Raw genomic sequence first — 23,755 nt, 5'->3', positions numbered from 1 at the left:
GACGGAGAGACTGTTCTCCCTCCTTCTTAGATGCCTGGTGACCATGCTGGGCACTGTTTGAAACCTGGTCATTTTGTTCATGTTTAAATTGCTGCAGAACTGGTGACATCTATCCAGCTGTAGTGTCGTTATGATCACATTTACTCATGAAAACCCATTAATGTTTTTTCCCTTTTAGATTAAAATAATGACAACAGCAAGAAGTGCATCTTCAATTCCTATGAAGACCTGCAGTAGGCTGTCTCATTATACCCAAAACACTGCAATTGTTCCCTCAATTTGTGCAAAGGTAAATACTGAAAAGCAATAATTTAGAAAGATACAATTGTGTTATTTATTAAAAAATAAATAAGAGCTGCAGCACAAGAATGTGAACTGAAAATACAGCTTTCAAGATAGATCGCCTATAGGAATGGAGTAACTACACTCATAGAGGTTGTAGTTTAAATTGTTGGGCATTCTGAACAGCTTTGTCAATTGAGTATTTGAAACAAGTTACCAAGAGATTCTCAGCCAGGACGTGGCCTTCATAAGCCAACATGAAACGCTTCACATGGTCCATAATCACAAGGATTTTACTTTCTATGGCAGCAAAATCTCATACCACATCAATAAGGTTACTCAAAAAGATGTTTAAAATAACTCAGCAATAACGTTTGCGGAATGAATAAAGGGTAGATAAAAACATTCCAGATCTGATGGATGGAAGCATGCAGCATAAATCCAGCAATTTTAAGGCCATTAAGGAGTGTGTGCAATTCATTTGCAGGCATTTCACTGTTTACATTTTGGCAAGTGAAACATCTTAACGTGGGAGCAGAAAGCGAAGGACAGCTGCTGTCTCCTGGCAGCGAGGAGCCGGCCAGGCAGCAGGGGATGGGACTGCCGGAGCACTGAGCACCTTGGGCAGGTCGCACCCAGCTCCACCCATCGTGCGACAGATCCCAGTCAGTGCCCAACTGCCTGGAAGCCGTGTGGCCTCAGCAGCAGCCCTCTCACCCCAAATTTCCTGTTGGAAGCAGACTTTATGCGTGCCACACAATTATAAGCAGCACCATACAAGAAGCACGCAGGGCCTCGCTTTCTTTAAGGACACGGCTGCACAGAGGCACGCCGCTTCTGTGGTTACTGCAGGGATCACTCCCTGCCCCAGCGTCCGGGCTGCCTGACAAATTGGTCCCGCCAATCTCTCCCTGTGGTCCTGACCTCAAAGCGGCAATCCACACTCTCCCGTGCAACCACAGGTACTGCACAGTGATTTAAGCAGCTTTTCCTGTTTTCAGTCTCTTTCAGCCCCAAAACACTTCTGAAGTACTCCCCATTTCCTCTGCCTCATTGCTGCCAGCACCTACCAACGAATCCCAGCAGAGAACTTCCTTGCTGGCCAAGTCCAGACTGCCCTATGGCTTTGTTTAGGAATACACTTTGGAAGCTTGCGTTGGCTCTGGAAGCTCAGGGAACTTGACTTCCCTCCCACGGCTTGACAGAGTTCACCTGCGTCCCAGGAGGCTTTCAGTGATTCCACTGGCCTGCTGCGTTAGGAGCTGTGCTTCCAAAAAGTTGGAGTATCCAAGTTTGGGATCAGCGCACACAATGCAGAAAAGCCTCAAATACCATCAGGTATTTGCTGCACCAGTTTGAGCACAAGCATATCTGCCCAGGAGACCCTGGTTAAATGAGATCAGTCAGCACCCACACAGACCGTGGAAAACCACTTCACTTCCACGGCCTGAGTCTCTGTGGGAATACAAAGCCTGCCAGAACTCCTCTCTCACGTGTCCCAGATGTCTCACCTGTATTTCTGCAATTATTTGCATTTCCCTTATACCACATGACGGAGGAAGACATACAAGCTAAACACGCACACTTTTTTAAATAATGCATATAAATATCTAGATGCAAGATGCTTTAGGGAACATAGCACCACCTCCCATTTTCCCACAACAAATTCTGGTTTGGACAAGGCCAGAGGTACTTGAATTCTATTAGAAGAAAAAGTCCAGACTCAGCAGAAACTTCAGGACAGTTACAGCCTAGCTGAGGCCAGGCTGATGAGTACAGACTGACGTGTACAAATATATAACCATACACACTTAAATTATATATATTAGCTTTATCTACGTTCATGTACGTATGAATGAAGTATACATCTATGCACGTCTGTGTCTATACACACAGACACACCCACATGAATCTCAATAGTCTCTCAGTTGAGAAACTTAATAAAATATCTGAAGACATACTTAGGAATTGAAAAATTGATCTAAGTGCAATACATTCTTATTGGATTTTTCATAAATATACATTAAAATTCTCAGTTGTAGTCACTCTTGTGCGAATAACATAGTCGCACGAATTGTAAATGATAAGCATAGTTTCTAAAAGTTATTTGGATAACAGGTATTGCCAGTTCAAGTAACTTCCAGGGCAAACAGAAGTGGTCAGAACAGGAAACCAGACTTGAGCACACGACTCCCAAAGCACCTGTATTGCTGTAAGACATCCAAGCACACAGGACCTCTCTAGTCCCTAATTCCCCTACCAAAAAGTCCCTTTAAAAAACCTTCTGTATTAGTGATGGGGGTTAGGATTCAGACAATTTCATCAGGCTTAATAAAGGCAGAAACTAATATTCTTGGTAATACATACGGTAACAAGAAAAAGTCACACTGCAAAATCCAAGAAAACCCCTCAAATTTGTGGATGATGTTATATATCTCCTCCATAAGAAATTGTGGCAATCTTTTCAGATCATCTGTATAGTATTTTTCTCTATTCGGGGTTTTAAAATGTGCTTTTAAAACTTTTTTTTTTTTAATAAAAGTAGAGCATGAGCCGATACAAGCAGTACCATCTTTTGTTTCAGTCAGATTAAAACCAAGAATGACAACAATTAATTGCGTTTTTAACTTGAAGAAAGCTTCCAACAAACATAAGAATAGGTGATGTGATTTTGGGAATCAGCTAATACCTCATCTTTTTCATAAAACACATTTGTATTGTATTATGATTAATTGCCTCAGTAGCACTGCATACTATCATCCCCAGACCAGGGCTGATGTGCTAGTAGCAGTGAAAGGTGCCGCAGAGATGAAGCCTGAGAAGATGAAGCCTGAGATAATTCAGGATAGAAATATATCAGTAATGCGAATGCAGCACACCCAGCTTGCAAGAACAGGAAAATACAGGAAAAGTATTAACTTGCACTTACATGTTACAGTATACCCTGACTTATAGTTTCTTTTACCATACATGATTACTTGGGTTTAATCCTCTGAGGTTTCAAGTACCTTCAAGCTCCTCCTCAGTCTTGTCTCTTGGATCAAACTGCTCGGTTTCAATTAACCAGACTGAGCAACAGTCTGATTACATCAAACTCTTAGAGTCTGAAAGACAGCAGATGGCTACACACAGGAAAAGAAAAAACAGAATACGCTACAGAGTAGTTCTAGGAGAATGCTACAGAACATCAGGAGTTTCATAAAGCACTTGATCTCTCTTTTGCAAACTGCATTATACATGACAGACGTAGTGCATGAACCACAAAGTGCCCTCTTCATGTAACTTTATCAATCTACTGTGAACCCTGTGTAATCCACTGACTTTGTCTCTACAGCAATACTCCAGATATCTTCTAATCCAGTTAAACTCCCTGAACATCAAAGTTATGTCTTACAGAAAATAAAATTAAGGTAAAATTTCACATGTTCACACACTGGTGGCACAGAAAATTAAATCAGTCCTCATGTCCTAAACATGAAAACCACTTGATCAAAGAAACATGGTCCAGATGATAAAGTGCAATTATTATTTCAGTTGTGCTAAAAAGCCTTCCAATTCTGTAGTCTTACTTCTTTGCATACTTTTCGGTGGTTTTATTCAACTTTTAATTACAAGTGTTTTTTACTTCTGTCCCCATCTTTCCAATACTGCTCAGTCTGCATTTCCGTAAGCCGTGAGACAGTACGCTGAAATGCAAAGATTTCCTCTTCTCCTGTAAACATGGAGAGTCCTTTGGCAGAATCCTATGTTAATACACAAAAACAATACCAAAACTGTAAGAAACATAGCTGTACTGAAGCTCATCCTATCTAACCCTTTATACTGAGTGCTTTACAGATGTGGACAATAAAGGACAGCATCATGGCACCAACAGAAAATAAAATTAACCTCCTAAAATTAAACAAAAATACCTATTTCAGCTAAACTATCCTTTGAAAGAGCACAGAAAAGTAATAATTTGGAGTTAAAACAACATGATAACACACTAACCATCTACTTCCACTTTTCTGTTGATTAATTGTACAGTGACTGAGACAAATCATTTAGAAATCCATTAACAATAGGTTATAGGGAAAAGGAAAAACAGAATATTCAACATGCCAAATTGTGTGTGAGGATTTGCGAGGCAGCTCTGTACAGTCTACAAGGAGGTAGAACAGATCATTTTTTATTTCTGTATTTTAAATGTTGGAGCTAAGCTTAAATCAGTATTTTTATACATGATTAAACAGATATAATGATTAACAATCAAAATGACCCTAAAACTTATGCAAAATGGTTCTATATATTGCTATATTTTTTTTGACTATGAATAACTAACATAACGTGTAATTACCAAAGAGACAGACACACTGCAGAAAAAGCAGCAAATCACTGGTTAAACGTTTACTTGATTCCTCTTTCTAAAACGCTGCTGTAATTATGAGACCAAAACCAATTTTATTACAAAAGGGAGACGATGCTAATATCATGTACCTGGCTCAAGTCCAAATCATCCATCAACACTCTGTTGTCCTCCAGCTCACCATTGTCATGTTCTACCAGGAACAAGCTTTGGAGAGGAGTCACTGCAGAACAAATAATACGCACCTGAAAGAAAGAAAAGAGGCAACAATATTCAACACCTGTGCTTTATAGAAGAGGGATGAAACGCATGTTTTATGAAAAGCAAACTTCAAGTAGGATCTTGGTTTTTTTCCAGGTGTTTTTCCTTTCTCTCATTAATACTGCCATAGAAGATTAACCTTACGTTGTCGTTTGGAATATTAACCTCGTGGGATCTTTTTCTTAACAACACCTCAAGTAACTTTTACTCAAAGAACAGCACAACTGTGCTATTAAATACACAGAATATCTGCTATACGGGCAATGAATTCAATCAAATTTACTTTTGTAGACTAACAGCTACAAAATATTAATAAATGATGCCTGCTTTCCCCCCATGGTTAGGTAAGTGCAGTGCACGCATATATCTATCTGAAGAATGCCCAAATTCAAAATATCCCTGAAGGCTGAGTTGTGTCACTCTGCTTTCACCTAAGATACTCAAGTGCACACTGCTTGCTATAGTAATAATAAATGTTGTTTTCATGTCTGCTGGGAGGAGATCCTGTGTGTATGTCTGCATTTTGGACAGGTCCCCACAAACAGGCTCGCACAGACAGCAAGCACAAGGAAGCTGGCTGACGTGAATGAGACCGCTCACACACTCAGCTCAACACCTTGCTGGATCAGTGCCTTTCTGATCATCTTGCCAGGACATTCTTGAAGAAAATCTCAATTGATATTTCCTGATTGCATAAATATTTAAGTGTATGCACAGACAGCCACACATAAGATATGAAATCTCACCTTTCATTACTTAAAAATATCATTTTAAATACGAACTTCTCTTTTTTCCTTGTTCTAATAATGCTGATTTTGCTTCCATAATTGAAACCTCTGTAAATCCAAGTGAAGTGTTGAATTTATCGTTACTATTCCACTAGCAGTTCTGCAACCTAATGTAAAGCCTAAAGCGACTGTTTCCTCTAAAATTAATAACACAACTATGCTATTAACTCCTTTGTACCCTGTTCAGGAAGACACTGATTCCTGACCAATTGCCCATACAGATTACTCTCAGTTCAGCTCCAGCACTGTTAGCAACACAATCTTTCATTATTAAAATGATGACAAGGCTTCTGGTATTTTTTTGGTTTGCTTTGTTTTTTTGAGATAGGAAAGAAATTACGTCCCTATTCAAGACAGACAAACATGCTCTGGCCTATATTTATGGTCATGCCAACTACTCATAACAATCAAAAAATACCTACGTATTAGCCTTTACTGTAACGGGACTTTTCTGTGAAACTGGAATGATGTTTCTTCGCAGTCCTTGCTTCTTGCATTTTACAGATGATTAATATAGAATCGGCTTGCGGTAAGAGGCAGGTTTTAGGGCTCTCAATATTATTCCTACACATATGCGAAAGGCTTGGTTCTCACCTTATGCTCGTAGAAGGTATCAATAAGAGTAATGAAACGACGAGCTTGTGTCCTTTTTGCCATGGTAAGAAGCGGAATTTCACGAACAAAGACTGTGTCAAAATGCTTTGATATTTCCAAATAGTCACTGGCCCCAAGAGGCTGAAACAAAAACCATGTGAAATAGAAACCTATGAGAGAGAGAGACATGAACACTTTATCTTGTAATACTACAGTTACAGAAGAATGAGTGAAAAGTCCCAATCATATTATTTTTGTTCCTTCCTATCTTACTTCAGGAAAGCTTCAGTCTGCCCTTACTGACACAGGTAAACGTGTGTCCTCACTTAACTGTCTGCTGCACCTGAACAGTGTTCGATTGTTGGAAATTTGGCTCTTCCGCACCCTGGCAGGATTATGACCTTACAAACTCAAACAAAACAACCACTGTAAACCATAACACGCAGAAGAGTAAATATGGTTAAGCTGCAACAACAACCTAAAGCATAAATAACTTGAACAGCTATTAGGATGCTTTCCAGCAGCAAGATTTTCAAATGCACAGGCTAGTTACTAAATCCTAAGTACAGCGACATTTGGTTCACCTATTAACAACTCAAACAAACAAAAATAATCTTATGTCTAAGCACTGAATACAACAGGAAACGGACAAGACGACAATTTGTAGCAGTTCTTTTGTTTGTGGCTTCACCTGTAAGGATAAAATAAAAAGCTTTAATAAGAACTTTGGTTTCTATTGGTGTATCTAAACCATCAACAGAAGATACAGACAAATAGTGGTAACTCATTCAAATACATTCATTTTAAATGACTTTCATTACACAGAAGGTCATTTTTTCCTGCAAGATCTACCCTATTAGTACTGCAGGCAGTATTTTATCTTAAGCTATTAAGTCAGAGTATTCAGGAAAAAAGCTTCATACTCCTGAAACCCACCTCAGTAGTTTTCCCTGTGCGAGTACTTCGATATATTGGATGTAACCACTCCATAGAGTAAGATCAGCAGCATTTTGCACAATAACGTCACAACTCTCTTCCTAGTTAATGAAATGCACTGTCCCAACAGTACAATATGGTTACAAAGCACTGTGATACTGCTAATATCTTAAAAACCAAAAATATTTTATATAAAAAAATTGCTAAACTAACTTGCTGCAGGACAAGCGTAACTGCTTCATTTGAATCCTTCTTCAAGAAATTAAGGGTAATTATTATTAATGACTATCCTTGACCAGGACCTTGGGTTTTATTTATACATAAGAATGAAAAACCCATAGAAACAGTCTCCGACTGTCGCTGGACTTGTAACGTTTTGATGTTTTGAAATGTTTTGATAGCATGGAAATGATCAAGAAAGCCAAAGAAACTAGTGGACAGAAACACGGCAGAGACAGCCCACTTAATATCTCACCATCAGCTACGAGTCATGGCTAGCTGGACAACAATCTTATCAAGTGCAAAAGAAAGCAATGGAAATACTAAAAACTGTGTTTTTTTTTTTTATACAGACATAAAAAACACGGTTTATAGAGGGTTACAATATGCATCTTTACCACAGCCAGACGAGAACTCAATCTACTTCTGCAGTTCAAAAAGCAGGCAATTCAAAATTCCTCTAATTAAAGACATAAAACACCCAAGATGATCTGCCTTTTAACAAGAATTTCTGAAACACCTACGCCAGTGCTAAATGATAATATTCTGTAAATGTTGGCAGAAACATGCCTTTGGAGACTCCCAAGTGTTATGATCAGAAGGGTCTGAGCCTAGCAGCCATTTCTATTTTAACAGAGTAAGTGGGTACCTCCCTGCCAAGGCTCAAGCCTGGTGAGACACAACTGAAACTCCCCATCAGCCAGTCCGTTGTTACATACGGTTCAGCTGGCACCAGTTGTAGTTCTTCACACAGAAGCAATCTCAAACCATCTCCTTTCAGAGTTTAGAAAGACATAACCTTGGAGACGAAGACAAAGCTTTTAATCTTGTTCTCAACATGACCTGCTCTCATCCTGGACAAGTCCTTTGAAACTCCTTCTGCCTCATTCTACTTTTTGTAAAAAGAAGACACAATCATCAAACTTGCAAACACTGGGGGCAGTTCTAATTCTGTGTTGTACTACCCTAACTTTAGTAGTAGCTCAATTTCTATGCTGCCTGCAATTTCTTAGAAGCTTTTTTACCTCACCTGCTGTGCTAACAGTGCTGTAAATGGAGGAGACCATGATGCTGGGCACCCTAACAGCTTTCTTCTCCTCTTCAGAGATGCTGCAGCTTCTTGTCCTCACTGCCCTGTTGCCCTTGTAAAGACAGCATGAGGCTGGCACAAACACCCACATACCAATGTGCCACAAAGGAAATGGAGACAGAAAAATGGGTTCAAGGTGAAATAACACCACTGCCAGAGATGCTGGGCGCATATTCTACATGTAGAAGCTCCAGCTAGGAACAGATTTCCACTATTACAGCAGCCAACAGCCTGCCGCCCAAATTTCCAGGATTGCCTACAGGCCTTTCTGCTCACGTTGCAGCAAGATACTCAGTGTTGGCTTGGTCCTGACTTCCAGCAATATAGGCTTGGACGAGATTAGTGACAAATGATTTCAGACACTTACCACTGCCCTCTGTATAACTTCGAGGATGAAGTTTATTTTATGAACCTCACTTAGTCACAGAAAGCATTCTGTTTTATTCAGTAGCATACATGAAGGTACTCGTTTCTCTGAAGTTGCTAATGAAACTAGAAATCCTCCTAATTGACACATATATATATGTAATTGTCTTACTAGAAGTTCAACCTGATTAATTTGGTCCTCTGAACAGCAATCTAAAAATAGCAGCTTAATTTGGTGTGTGTTTCTGGTGCCGTCTGATCTTTTTTCTTTCAACAATTATTGATCAAAACTGAACTTCAGAACCATAACACAAATATAACAATTGTCACTAACCATTTCTTACCAGCTTTTTTTTACTTGATGTGGTTTTATTTTTTTGCCAAGAAACATTAACAGGTAAGAATCTTTCTTGTGTTATTGTTCCTGCACGTGCACATATGGTAAAACTGTTGTAGATTTTTGTCATTAACTCTAATGCCAGGAGTCAGTATTTTATATGCTTCGTACTAATGCAGAACGCATTAGCACGAACATGGGCTACCCTCCCGACAAAGTGTTTACGCCACTTCAGCCTGCTTGACTGAGTTCTCACCTTCATTTGTTTTTGTTTCTCTGCCTACTTAATGCATTTTCAGCTACCATCATCTCAGTTCAAGTAGGATGTTTATTATTTGGAGCTCTCTGTGGACTGTTTTAAGAGTTAGTTGTCTTCTGTTTCTATTATATATTCCATTAATTAAAGTATAAAGCATTCTTCTTTGTTGACTCATCAGTAACAAAGTATCTCATCTTTTTGAGATTGCCTGAAGAATACAAAACATTTTTCTCTTAAGATGAAATATCTTTTTCTAACATATGTAAATTTATGTTTGCTGATATTGGAAGATATTCCAGGGCTAGTTCTAATATAATACGGAAGGGTTGTGATCCAGAATCACTATAATTTAGTGCAGAAACTCCAATACTCCAAAAACTTCCTAAAAACAAAATATGGTTTAAGACTAATATTTGCAACTTATATAATATATACAACTTAGACATTAAGCAAAACCAGAAAACTACAGAGCTTTTCTGTTGTTTCCTAAGGAACCACACACTATCACTACTATGGCTGATAAAACAGAGCACCAAGGTAATCAAGGTAACCAAGATCACAATTCCAGAAAGGAACAGAAAATCCTGAAGCATGATCTGTGACGCAACTGCATATTTAAATAAAAGCATAAGACATTCAGGGCACAGCTAGCTTGGTGATGAAATTTAAAGACACTGATGGCAGCACAAAACTTGCCAAAAGATGTGCAAGTTACAGGCAAAGAAGAGAAGTTCATTTCAAGCACTATTAATGAACTGAGAATTTAATGAAGAGGAAAATTTCTTACCAAGCTTTACCAAAGGGGTCTTGTGACAAAAAAAAAAAAAGAGGTATGTCGCATCAGAGGACATACCAAGGGAAGATTAAAATAACATGCAGTTTTGTTTTGGTGTTTCCTAACTAAGCATTGTGAGTTGGCCTGCAACTTTAAATCAATATTTTAACTTGTTTGAATATCATTTGGTATAAGGCTATATAACCTGCTTGTAGAAATATTAAATGATTGATTCATTATTCTTCCTTTTAAAATACTCTTTAAAGTACGTTTTAACTACTCTCAGATAGAAAACACCAAAAATAAAGAAATCAGTAATGCCCCCACAGTTAATCACACAAATTAAAGCTACATTGAAAAAACATCATTAAAACTGAAAAGTCAGATGTTAGACAGTTGTCTGTGCGCTCCATTATCTCTTGAATATATGATATAGTCTTGAATTGCTTTAACTGATGCTCCCCCTCTCTCGCAGGACCCTTGACCCACCAGTATACAGAACAGCGATTCTCACATAATGCACATTCACCAGTACATGCTTTGTCTTCTTTATCGCTGTGTCACAAGGTCTCATTTCTCATGGACTTTTCCAATGCTTGTGCAGAAGAAGAATTATGTTGTTCTTCTTAGGCTTTTGTTACAACAACTATGTACTTCAGCTATAGTAAGGAATTCATCTCCCAACTATGGCAGTGAATCAAGAAAATGGTCTTATCTCTACTGTACAAACAGGGGACAGAGAAATTCAAGGTAAAAGTATATACAAGATATATGGGTCCTAAACTAAGGGCCTCTGAAATTTGATCCTCCAGGTTTATGGATCAAATCAGTTCAAAGAAGAACTCCTGCTGACTTCAGCTCCAACCACAACAATTGCAGGTTAGGCCACAAATATTTGAGAACGTCCAGAAAAATGAAAGTTACAATTACCAACAGTGAAAAGGTTTTTGTTATTTCTTATAAGAACAGTATCATGCACCAACTCTGGTGCAGACTATGATATAAGTCAATTATGTAATGCAGCATTCACCTTCCTTGGTGACTGCTTTTCTCCTCTCTGAGCTGCTCTCACTCCCTATGCAGAAGACAAGGTATGGGCCCTATAGGTGAAGGCTTCTTATGAAGCCCGGAATCCCCTCTAAGTTAGTTCATTCCTGAATGAAGCATCAGTTCTTGGGGGAAGCACTGGGAGAAGTATGTGATCCTGCAATTAAAATACCCCATAACAATGACATATGCAGAAAGAGGATCAAATCAGATTACACAGCATCAGTCATTCTGGAATGTCCTAACTGCATTTTGGTTTTGATAGCACGTCATCTGATACCTCTGTTACATCCCTTGTGTAAGCTATTTTCCAGCTTTATTGACTCCTACATGGGTGATCTGCAGAGCAGGAATTTGAGATTTATAAACCATGGGGTAGAAGATACCTTCTGGATCAAGTACAGTCTGCTGCTATCTCAGGTTACCTCATCATAGAATCCAGGTGAAAACTGATTTTGACTGATCTTACAGAAGTTTGGTTTCTATATTCCCACTTCTCATAATGGAAAGTTGTTTCAGAAAGTCATTCTTGATGAGTACGAAGATGGTTACAACTTCCAGCTTTTTGGTATTCGTGAACAATTTTCTATTCTTGTATGACAGTGCTATCTATCAACTGAAATAGTGTTTTTCCATTCTTTGTATTTATTTGGCAGTGAGTGATGTGGATGAGGTTCTTGCATTTCTTCTCCCCCCCTCGACATCCCCACCCCGTCCATGACCAGAACGTGTACGCTGTTTTAGTCTAGACTCTCTCAGTACACCTTTCCTGCACCTGTTCTACTGAAGCTCCTTTTTACACATACAAATACTCCTTTATTCACTGACATTTGCTGATTTCCCTGCTTTAGCCCAATTGAGTTGAAATGTCAGTCTTACGAGAGTATGTTCCTGTTCATTTATCATTAAGCAGTCACTCCTGCTTTAGAAGAACTTAACTACTAAGTAGCTTCAGATAACCATGCTGAACCTAAAAAAGGAAGGTGTCTCAAAAGACCTACCATGCAGTCAGAGCTGGCTACAGACTGGTGGAACAGCACAAGGCATGTTCAGCCCTCAAATCCTTCACTGACACATTTACAGCTCCAACTCCAAAGTATGTCACTTGTCAATGAAAAGGTCACAAAAACTACTGGGGGCTTAAAAAAGAAAGTATAAGCAGGTATAATACTTAAGGCCATAAGAAACAAGTACATATATACATCAATATACATCACAAGTGCGTGTGAAAATACGTTCTCCTTAAATAAGTTACTAGACAACAATTCAAGTGATCTTGCGTGTTTTTTTTATACATATACATGTATTTTAAGTCTTCAAAAGAATGTAGTAACTATAGATATTGGGTTTACAGGTCATAGGTCTAGTTAAATATTAACAATTACTGTTAAATTGCAGAACCATAGGCAACAAAGCTTTTAAACATTACCTACATTCAGGCATTTAAGAAATAAAAAATTGAATTGAAAAGGCAAACCCTTAAAACTACAATCAGCTTTAAAAATCTTGGTTTGGTGTATTCCTTGGGCTATAACATACAGAACCTAAACCTTCAAAGCCTGTGTAGCTTTCACTGATGGGAGTGCATTCCAAAGTTAAGCCCTGACACATGCTGAATAAGGTATAAAACTGAAATGAGGTTTGGCTAACAGTATTACTACACTATAATGTTTCCACCCCAAAGAAGTTTCCAAATGTATTTTAGAAAATATACTCTTAAGTTAGATAAGGCAACATATTTCTTTGGTGTAGAAACTGATTAAGTCCTTAAAGCAAATGTAGCTAATCAAAGACAGACACTCAGTGCAGAGACTAAGATGCAAAAGCTTATCTCCTGCTGGGAATAAAGCTAAGATTAAAATCAAACTAAGGGAAACCACAGTTCTGAAAAGTTAGTGAAAACAACACTCACTTCTGAACAACTCCATAGTACTTTTATTTAGAACCACACCTAACAATCCTACAATCCCAGAGAAAACACTAAATTATACAGTGGATACATTTAGCAGTTCTTACTGGAAGCAATTCCCTCAAAATGATTCAGAATCATTAAACTGCCAAGGCAGCTTGAACTGTGCCATCATGTTGGGGAGACATTCAATTGACTAAAGAACGGATGTTTACATTCCTAAATCACTTGCTGCCTTTGGAAATTAATTTTTTTTATTTATTTCCAATACTTGGTTATATCTTCGTTCACTTTGAAGTATACACTATTCAAGTCAGGAACTGGATCTTCCTCCTGGTCAGTCCAGTGTGGCTACTGCAGTAGAACAACATTTGCCAATCCTTAGTTTTGCATTAAATCTACACTAACATAATATTTCAACCATTGCAGAAAATCTAAACAACTTCCAGACAAAAAAAAAAAAGTGATATAGCCTTTTCAACACAGATATTAAATTCATTTTCTTAGCTTTGCTACGTGGTGGTATGCTTCCTAACGGTTAGTAACCCAAATTCCCTTGCTCTGTTTTCCAGCTCAGTTAGAAAAAATGATCTTATTTAAATTACTTTAAAAATTAAAAACCCCTGGAGTCAGACCAAAGATTTACCTGGAACTACATATCCTCTAACAGTGGCCAACAAATTGCCTAGGGTGAACATGGGAACAAGATATGCATATGGTAGTACTTTGCTGATTTATTTTCCCACGTTCCAGCAACTTGTCACTGATGAACTTCCACACATTTCTGTAATAACCTTTGGCATTTAACATCACTGCTCTTTACTTCACCCATCACAAAATCAGTTTTATGTTTTCCTGTCATATCAAGACGCAATGTTCATTGGTACTTAGCAGCTGGATGAAAGGATATATTTAATTACTTAAATAAAATCTTATAGGATCCACGAAACAGTTATTCAACCTTTGTAAAGAAAAGGTTAAATTGTGCTCGAGTACATTAAAAAGTCGGTATTGCCAGCAGAGGGCAGCAGTTGCTATGCCCAAGTGAGAGGAAGACTAAAAATCAACACCGGGAGCTAGACAGTACCTACTTACTCCCTTAGGACCTTGGAGAATTACACATAACATACACTGTTGTCTAAATTATTTATAACAGATCAAGAGTCAGGCCAAACTGTCACAATTTCTAATTTTTAAACAAAACTTTTATTTAAAGTGAAGAAAGAGGAGTGGCAAAGGAGGATTTTTCTAAGGCTTCATGAATACTGACCTTAACATGTAAGCACAGAAACAAAATTTTACTCTGATGGAGTAATACGGCTTTCCTTTGCACTAATTGGTCGTTTATGATACTGAGATTTTAAAAACTAGTTAATATGTAAATTCTTTTTTTTTTCACCTAAACTTTGTACATATAAGCAACCGCCGAGAAAGGGATAAGGAAAAATAAATTTTTGTAAACTCTGTTGAATTGAAGTTACCAGATCTGATTCATTCAACGTTTACTAGAACTTGCCAGTGACAATTATAAATCGTATTTCCTTGTCAAGAAGCAGCTCCTTAGAATCCACCACCGTTGCAAAATTTATTCACACACTAACTCAGTAATGCACAGCACTTTCTAAAAATTAAGTGGTTATGTTTTACAACAGTCTGGCTACACCAGCAAATATACACCTCATTGTACAAGTGGAGAAATTCATGCAAAGGAAGGCCACAAAGAGTGGCAGAAGCTAATGATAACATCAAAATTCAGGAACTATACATCTGTATTCTGCTTGGTGCCTTTCCCAGCCGCCTTTGGCTGAATTTGTTCATTTTCTGGGGCCTTAGAAAAGAAGGTATGATAACAAATGCTTTTGATAAATAAGAAGAACAGTTCTAGAAGATCATACTGGAGAAGCACACTTAAAGAAATCCATGCTAATGAGTACGTAACTACTTTCACGCCACCACAAATGCCACATGTCATACTGCCACATAAATCCTGGGCATGTATGTTGTAGACCTGAAAAGCTGCTTTTTACTTTGCTTTAAAGCAACCGAAATATATCAATATATTCTTATCCAGCATTTTTTAGTTCTCCACATATTCACATAATACAGTAAAACAAACAAAAAAAGTTAAGTGTATGGATTTGATCTTAACTGAATTACCTAAAACGTGAAATTATCCTCACCTAGAAAGCCTATTTAAAAGTTGATGCAAACGATGTAACAAGATGTTTTCTACTGAGTCAACTGCATGCCACACCAGCATTGCACACAATCTATTCTCCATATTTTACTTTTATGAAGATTAATGGGCAACTGTTATGAAGATTAATGGGCAACCAATATCTTATGCATTGTTTTAGACAGAAACATCTCCTTATATTGTTAACTAGGAAAAGATTTATACTAACATATGAAACGAGAAAAGAAATATTATAATACTAGAATGGCACCAACTCTGCCTCCCAAAGTCTTCAGGTACTAATTACAAAGGCAGCTATTTTGAAAATTCTGCTTTAAGCTACAAAATGTTTCATATACCATGAAGTTATCAATTGCTGACTTGCTATTTTCATCTGTTATGTTCTGGCTGACATTTCATGAAATCATGAGATACCATGGTGAAAAATAAGTTTGAATATTTCCCTTTAAAACATAACTTTGATTTTATTTCAAAGGAACATCACTGAATTTTAAACAGTTTTCTAGATTTTTAGATGAACTGTCATGTTGCAAAAGTTACTGTCTAAATAAGTAATCTTCTAATTTGAAATGCATCTCCTTAATGCTACACCAACAAATGTAAACCGAGCTCTTAGGTCTGGATATTTATCACTATGGACCCCACTGTAATGGAGTTATCCATGGCCAGATCGTAAGACATATTGTCACAACGACAAGAAAGCAGAGTCATTTGTGCGATATATTTTTTCTGCAACTTAATAAAAGCATCCATCCTATCCATCCTTTCACACTCACTTGCAAAACTCAAATTACATTCTTCTTTCCGGAACCATCAAGGGTTATGTATGGGTGGCCAAAGGAATTGATTCACGAAGTTTTGACAACAGTGTTGATAGTCACCGTGACATGAATGACCAGGAACCACATGAGCATTGGTATATACCAATTTTGAAAGATGTTAACCTGGAGTTTTCTGAGTCCTCCATTATCACAACAATCCAGCGTAATCTAAAGTAACTTCCCAAAACAATTGATTCCCTTCATCACAGTCACTTATCCTTGTATCTCATATTATATGTTTGGTTCACAATTCCCAAAACATTGTATCAGAGGAAAAAATAAGTTTAACTAAAATTAATTGCATTAACTAAGTCCAGTTACATATTTTGAATTGTTCTGTCAAAAGATAGTGACAATGTAAACATTTTCACACACACAAAAACTTGCATATGTTTACTATGAGAAACATGCAAATTAAATTTCCATTATGAAACTAGTTTTTATCTTAGAACTCTTCCATTCTAAATGGCTTCATCTGAATATGCATCTGTATATGTGAATGAATATATATTTGTGAAAGTGTCAGTCACTGTATTTCTGACAGCAAGGCTATTTACTTGCTCTCAAGTTAAACTTTACTTGGTGAGAAGTTGTAGTGCTTCCATGGTGTTGACCAAGAACGTCAAATTTGGAAGAAAGGTTGCTTTGGTATCAGGGAAATACCTCATACACGTCCCGTGAAACATCACTCAAACCCAAAGAAGTTACAAGCCTCAGAGAAATGCAGTCTGAAATCATTACACAGACTGACAGTAGACTGAATATTATCTATCTCCCAAAAGCACGAGTGGGCTGAGCACAGACTATCCCCTTGGGATGGATTTGGCACATCCTGCTGCAAGCTGCTCCACTTGGTTCTGCATGCACAGGGGCAGTGACAGTAGCCAACAGGCAGTGGGGTCCCCGACTCCCTCATGCCTCTGGTTTCTGACATTTTAAGACCAAAAGAGACCGTGAGATCCTCCACTTCTCTGAATTTTAGAGAGAGACATCCTAAGAACTAGTATTTAGCTCAAACACCTCTTTCCAAAATGATGCAGTTTCGACACAAAACATAGTACAAGTAGGCTCTTCCATTTCCTTCCTTATTTCAAATGTCCCAAAGTGTGCTCCCCCCTCCTCCTCTTTTTTTTTTTTTTTTTTTCTTTTTTCTCTTTTCCAATCTGAATGTCTCTGTATTCTCTGGCTTTCTTCTTGCCTTCTTCTGCTAGATTTGGGAGCCCATTAATACCTATACTTTTTTCTTGCTAAGATGCATGTGTCCTAGAAAATCATCTTCCAGTCCTCTTTTTTGGTAAGTTTAAAAAATTGATCTTCAAATCTGTCATCTGAGAGCATAAATCTTTCAGCTCAAACAACCTCTGCTTTTTTTCAACAGCCTCTTCAGGTTTTGCAATGTCTTTTCGAAAATTCTGATGTCAAAACCACACCTAACATAGTGCCATCAGTATCACTGAGGTGTTTCCAAAATTAAAATAATCTTTCTACCCTCTTGGCTATTTCTAGGCCTAACTTCATCTGTGATAGGTAGGGTAAATGCCCTAGCATTTTTGTAAACTCATTTTGAGATGCTTTTCTGTTACAACACTTAAATCTACTCCAAGTCACTATGCCTAGGATGCAGTCTCCTGCTCCTGCAGGTATGACTTGTGTTCCCAACTCCACAGAATCACAGAATCATCTAGGTTGGAAGAGACCTCCAAGATCACCGAGTCCAACCTCTGACCTAACACTAACAAGTCCTCCACTAAACCATATCACTAAGCTCAACATCTAAACATCTCTTAAAGACCCCCAGGGATGGCGACTCAACCACTTCCCTGGGCAGCCCATTCCAATGCCTAACAACCCTTTCGGTAAAGAAGTTCTTCCTAATATCCAACCTAAACCTCCCCTGGCGCAACTTTAGCCCATTCCCCCTCGTCCTGTCACCAGGCACGTGGGAGAATAGACCAACCCCCACCTTGCTACAGCCTCCTTTAAGGTACCTGTAGAGAGCGATAAGGTCGCCCCTGAGCCTCCTCTTTTCCAGACAGAATGTTGTGTTTGCTTAAATTTAAAAAAAGCCAAAAGAAAACCTATCCTTCCTCAATTCTGCTGAGAAATAAGTTGTTGCACATGGTATGCCCAATTTCATTGCTTCTCCTGTACACACATGCACACCATGCTTTGAATTTACAGCAAATTTGCATTAGCATTTGTTACGTTCAAAACCACTGGGGAAAAAAACACACGTACTGGGTTTGATATAAAAACGTGCTCATTAGGAATGCTACATTCAGCAACAGTCCTTCACTACTTGTTGTTTTTATATATTAAACTAACTTCTCAATCCATTTAACACATACTTTCCAACACTGCATGCCAATTTCTTAGTAAGAACAGTATGTACAAAAGTCAACCTTTTCTGCAAAATCAGGGAGACTGATTTCATTTAATTTCCTTTCTTTAGTTACCTACTCTATAAATCCAGAACCAGCTTTTCCAGTACTGTTTCTAGACTAAAATCTGACTGATAGCCTGCAGTTATACAGGTCCTGCTTGTGGTTTTTGCCTTTTTTTTTTCTTTTTTTTTTTTTTTTTTTTAATATTGGCACACAGCAGCACTCTTTAGGGCTGTGGCATTTCTCTTGCACTCCAACACCGACTTAAAATAAAAAAGCTAGCCAGAGTTCTCATCCTAGTTTTCCAGGACTCCAATGATTTGAAATATATTTTCAGACTATTTTTAACATGTTCTCTAATTACTAACAGATTTAAAGTTATTTATTATCCCTAGTTAAAAGGGTACTTCACTCAGCTTCCCCTAGAACCAAGTATTTCTTGAAAAAACATTTCCTTTTTCCACATCATTATTAAAAGTTCAGCCACCTCCACTGAGAACAAACTAGTAATGTTCAGATAATATAAACCATATCAAAACTCCCATTTTACTCAACAACAAATCTCATAGCTGAGCAGCAATGATATTTGTCCATGACCTTTAGTTTCTCTTTAATTTTCCTGCACTTCTTAACTACTTGCCATTTCATCCTGTATTACTGGATTTTGTTTTGACAATGACACGGGACATACTTTTATTGCCTTTCTCCATCTTGGTTTGTTTGTTTTTACATTTTCCACTTAGTTTTGGTCATACATTCCTTTTGCTTTTCAAAATTACTTTCCCTGAATGGTCAAATATGAAATTTTACTGTTTGGAAGTATCTTTTGGTTACACTGAATGTGAGAAAATTATGGAGATTGGCCCCATGCAACACAAATTTCTAGGTATATTCATTGCTATAAGCTACCATAAAGCTGCTCAAACCAAAGTGACCTTGTACTGGATGCAGTACATTTTATGCTAGAAAATTATTATTTGCAATTTTCAGGCTAATTACATTTCACTGTTTTCTGCATTTCATCTACAGCATAAGCTTCCCATACAACCATATTTTTTTCTTTAAATGCTTTTTATAGCCAAGTGCTCATGAAGTAACGCACCTCGTTCTCTGTTTACATCAGACTCCTGTCAATACTACCCTCTTAAGTTTGTTAATTAGCACACTGATTGATATGTATTCAAGAACCTTGTATTAATTAACTTTAAGGTAGGTACCAGTGTCTTTAACATTGCGTGCTGCCCTCCACCTCCTTCAGCCAGTCTGTCCTTAAGCAAGCTGTAAGCACTGATTTTGCATTCCCATTTTATGAATTGTACCAACAGGTTTCATTAACAGCAATTAAATGTCATTTTTCTCCATTAATGAGAATTTTCTGTTTATCTTGCTTATCAGCTGGTCTTATCACTGATATAAAACCAACTGCAAATCTTGTTTTCAATTCTGTTGTCAAATGTTTAATTGGATTCTAATACACCAACTTTAAATTGCATTTATCTACCTAAGACACTTCACTTGGGCTGTCAGTTAAGCACTTGCCCCGTGCAAAATACCGTGTCTGTTCACAGGATCCGCCTTCCCATGGGACTTTGTCGCCTTGCCCTTCACAAACAAGCCTGCAGATTCACTCTAGCTGAAACCAAATTCCCCTCCATTTTTATTTTTTAGTGGATCTTCCTTTTTGTTACGTCTTCATCAACCTCAATTTCTTTTTTCTTAATCGCTTTGCTCATGATGCTATCAACTCATGTACCATTTGGAACCACAAGCAGTATCAAATACCTTATAGCTATGGCTCCTAGATTTTCTGCTTAGTCATTCCAAAAACATGTTTGTCTATTACGCAGCTTACTTGAATATATACAAATGAATTTATACATCCTGTCATGGTGAACGTCTCCTGACTTGGAGGGATTTTTTTGGCTATTAATCATCAGTGTACTTTCCTGCATCTTACCTATTTTTCCTTTTCTTGTGGCATCATTGGGAATGACTTCCATTCTGACCGTCAAAGATACCGCATGCAACAATTTTTCCACCAAAAAAGATTTCGTGAAGAAGGCTTCATGGTTTGACAACTGAATTTTTCTTTTGCCTTTTAACAATTAGTTTAGAGGCAGCAGGGAAGGCAAACGGAGCAAGAAGGAGGAAACAAATTAAACTAAAATTTCTCACAAGCTTTTACCAGGTCTTGAAATTTTCCAGATTCTTAATCTCATGGGTTTGATTTACTGACAAGCTAAGCTTTCAAACACAACTTAAGCCAACAAGAATTTCTTATTGTTGCTATACAATACTATAAAGTTTACATTAATGAAAAAAAAAAGAGGCAACTGAAGCCACTCACTCAAATTTAATGGATGATTCTGGAATTCGTGACTTCAGTTCTCTATCCACGAATTGAGCACAGCAATAACACCTTACCAATATACCAACATAATATTTTAAGGTATATCAGTGATCCCAAGAGAAATACCATGGCAAAACAAATAATTGTGTATAACAATTAACAGGATAAATGAATAGATGTACAGGCAAAGAATATAAGGCATAGTCCCAAGGACTGAAGAAGCCGTTAAAGCAAACCATTTAGAGTCTGCCCTGTGTTTTTAGTTTTAAGAATAAATTCCAATAAATTCTCTAATTTCATTGGAGACTGTTGTAACACATCTGCAGAAGGTTGCTGGAATGTAGAGAGCATAAATTTCAAGTCCTTGGTGATCAACATAATAACAATACTGTTAAATAATTTTTAGTGTTTCGTAAGGATTGTCTTGTTCTAGGAGAAAACCAAGCACCTTAGCTCCGTTAGACCAACTTATTCTGAAACCCTGGTGATAAATTTATCACCAACTTTCAGATCCAAAGTATTGGCTGCTGCCACATCAGCTACCAGGGCACATCTCCTCAGAAGCAATTTACCAACCCATTGAAGTACAGGAGGCATATACTGGGTTAAATAATTATACAAGTGGTTATTTAATTATGCACGCCACCTTTTTCTGATTTATTAAGGGGCATAACAGAGAAGTCTCAAAACTTCTAGTAAAAAGCATGCTGTTCCACCCATGGCATACCTCCATTCTCACAAGTGGCTAACTGGTTTTGCTCGAAACTGAAAAGCAGCTGAAAAAGCTGAAAAGCCCAAGACCTACAGTCTGACACATAATTACTTGAACAGAAATTCCACTCGTTATCACCTTGTTTTCACTTCCTTGTAACTACCAATGTTATAATAAAAGGACTGGTCAACATCCTGAACAAACGATGCCCCCCAGTTTAGAGTTGTGATCACATAACAGTAACTTCAGATGTCAGTAGAGAGGTCACTGCAGTAAGACTCCCAGGGGAGTCTCACAGAATTTGGCAGTATTTAGAGAAATCTGGCAAATTTTTGAGAAAGCCTGGGACTAAACAGCCCTCATACAGCTAGTCAGAACTAAGGTACGCAACAGAGAAGAACAGCAGCACAGCGTTACTCTAGTAGTGTCAGGATTACTACTCCTTTGCTCAAGTACCATCTACTTACATCTCAAATTTTAAAAGCAGTATCTGAATGCCTTTTACATATGAATATGTTGTGACTACTATCCCAAGAATGCTAGCCCAGGCATATACTCTAAGATTTCTGAAGACAATTTGTGATATAACTAAGAGTGAATTTACTGTATCATTAAAAAGGAAATGATTACTCTTCTTTCGTTTTCTTTTTTTTCCTTTTAAATTCAAAATATTTCTGCAAGTTAAAAAAGCCCCTTTAATTCAGTAAGACTTAGAAAAATAGCAAGTTTGTTTCTTTTTTTTTTTTAAACTGTGAAAAGTCTGCGCGTTAACTGATCTAGATTTGACTGGGTACTCACTCTGTCACACAGCTCTTCAAACGTGAAGTCTGCAATGGTTCCACATGCTTTATTCAGCCTCAGCTCTCTGCCTTGCACTTTTAGAATCCTTGGTCTAGTTACTATGGGAACATGAACAAAGACTCAATCTTCTCTGGATAATTACTATAAAATTCATCTCTTACAGATAGGAAATGCATAGCTTGATGAATAATAGCACATGATTCAACACATAAATTAGACAAAATGCTGATACAATGACTGCCACTTGAGTGTGGCATCAACCCATATACAGCAATGGAACTTATTAATTGGTCAGTGGAGATTGGGCATTGTGTTCTAAATGTATTCTCTTTCAAGAGAAATTAACTTACGTACAATCATTTTGTTTCTGAGCCAGCTCATCAAACAACTTATCCATGACAGCCTCCACATCAGCTTCACTTGTGCTACAGTGAAAAGAATAATAGAATATGAAATTAATAACACTTGAAGCCAACATCAAACAGCTGCCTGAGCCTGCTTAGCTTTTTGCCCATAAAAGAGAGAACAGGATGTTATGCTCTAAATACAAACATTAGATTTAGAATACACTTAAAAGTAGAGAATATTAACTCTCAGGTAGATGATTCTGCCTTATTTGCATACACTGAAAGACTTCTGTGTTTTGAGCCGTTTCCAGTAATGAGGCAATACAGGCAGAGCAGATCCATTAACGCTATGTGTACACAATGAGAAAAAAGGCTTCTGGCTCTATCTTGCATGCAAAATAAGAGCAAATAGACAAGGCAAGGCAGTCAAGCACCTAAAGAAGTATCCTTTGAAATTTCTGAGGGGACTTTTGAATTAAATATTGGAGCAGCTTTCTAAAAAAAAAGTCAACTGATTGTATTAATTGAATTGTAAACAGCTTCTAAAATTAAACAGATTCAAAATGCCAGCATCAGTAATTTTATCAGTTTTTTTTTCCCCCTAGCCCACAAAATACTATTTAGGAAAAGATCAACCACAGACTGTGAAAATGTAAGATATCAAGTGTAAAATATCTGTACTCACAGATAAAGTTTATATTCACCTTCTGGTACCACAAGAATTATAAATCAGTCCAGAGTGCTTTTTGTCACAATGGCTTACAGGGCTGACCTCTTTGCGTCTTTCATTCTTTAAGAAGATAGACATTTCTAGCTGAGTTTGAAAGTTGAGAATAGCAAATTAAAGCTAAGCTACACAATAAACTAGAACTCAGATGTCAGGTAATGCTTCAAAGAAGTTTGTACAACCCCATTTGGTATGAAAAGTCTACCTT

General features: G+C 37.6%; 1 protein-coding gene across 2 annotated transcripts in view; it reads right to left on the bottom strand.

The window, feature by feature from the left end:
• Window positions 1-2,264: 2,264 nt before the first annotated feature.
• The window catches only part of AFG1L (AFG1 like ATPase), a 66,062-nt gene continuing 44,571 nt past the window's right edge, over window positions 2,265-23,755 (bottom strand). For both annotated transcript variants that reach the window (XM_040550968.1, XM_040550967.1), the window contains 5 exons: window positions 22,828-22,898; window positions 22,471-22,571; window positions 6,271-6,411; window positions 4,759-4,872; window positions 2,265-4,025 (listed from right to left, as the gene is read on the bottom strand). In XM_040550968.1, the coding sequence (XP_040406902.1) occupies window positions 3,891-4,025; window positions 4,759-4,872; window positions 6,271-6,411; window positions 22,471-22,571; window positions 22,828-22,898 (562 nt within the window). In that variant the 3' untranslated portion in view covers window positions 2,265-3,890. The remainder of the gene's footprint in view (window positions 4,026-4,758; window positions 4,873-6,270; window positions 6,412-22,470; window positions 22,572-22,827; window positions 22,899-23,755) is intronic.

The sequence above is a fragment of the Cygnus olor genome, chromosome 3 (assembly GCF_009769625.2).
Source record: "Cygnus olor isolate bCygOlo1 chromosome 3, bCygOlo1.pri.v2, whole genome shotgun sequence".
Taxonomy (NCBI): domain Eukaryota; kingdom Metazoa; phylum Chordata; class Aves; order Anseriformes; family Anatidae; genus Cygnus; species Cygnus olor.
Note: the sequence above shows the minus strand (reverse complement) of the source record. Positions and strands in the feature narration are given on the sequence as shown.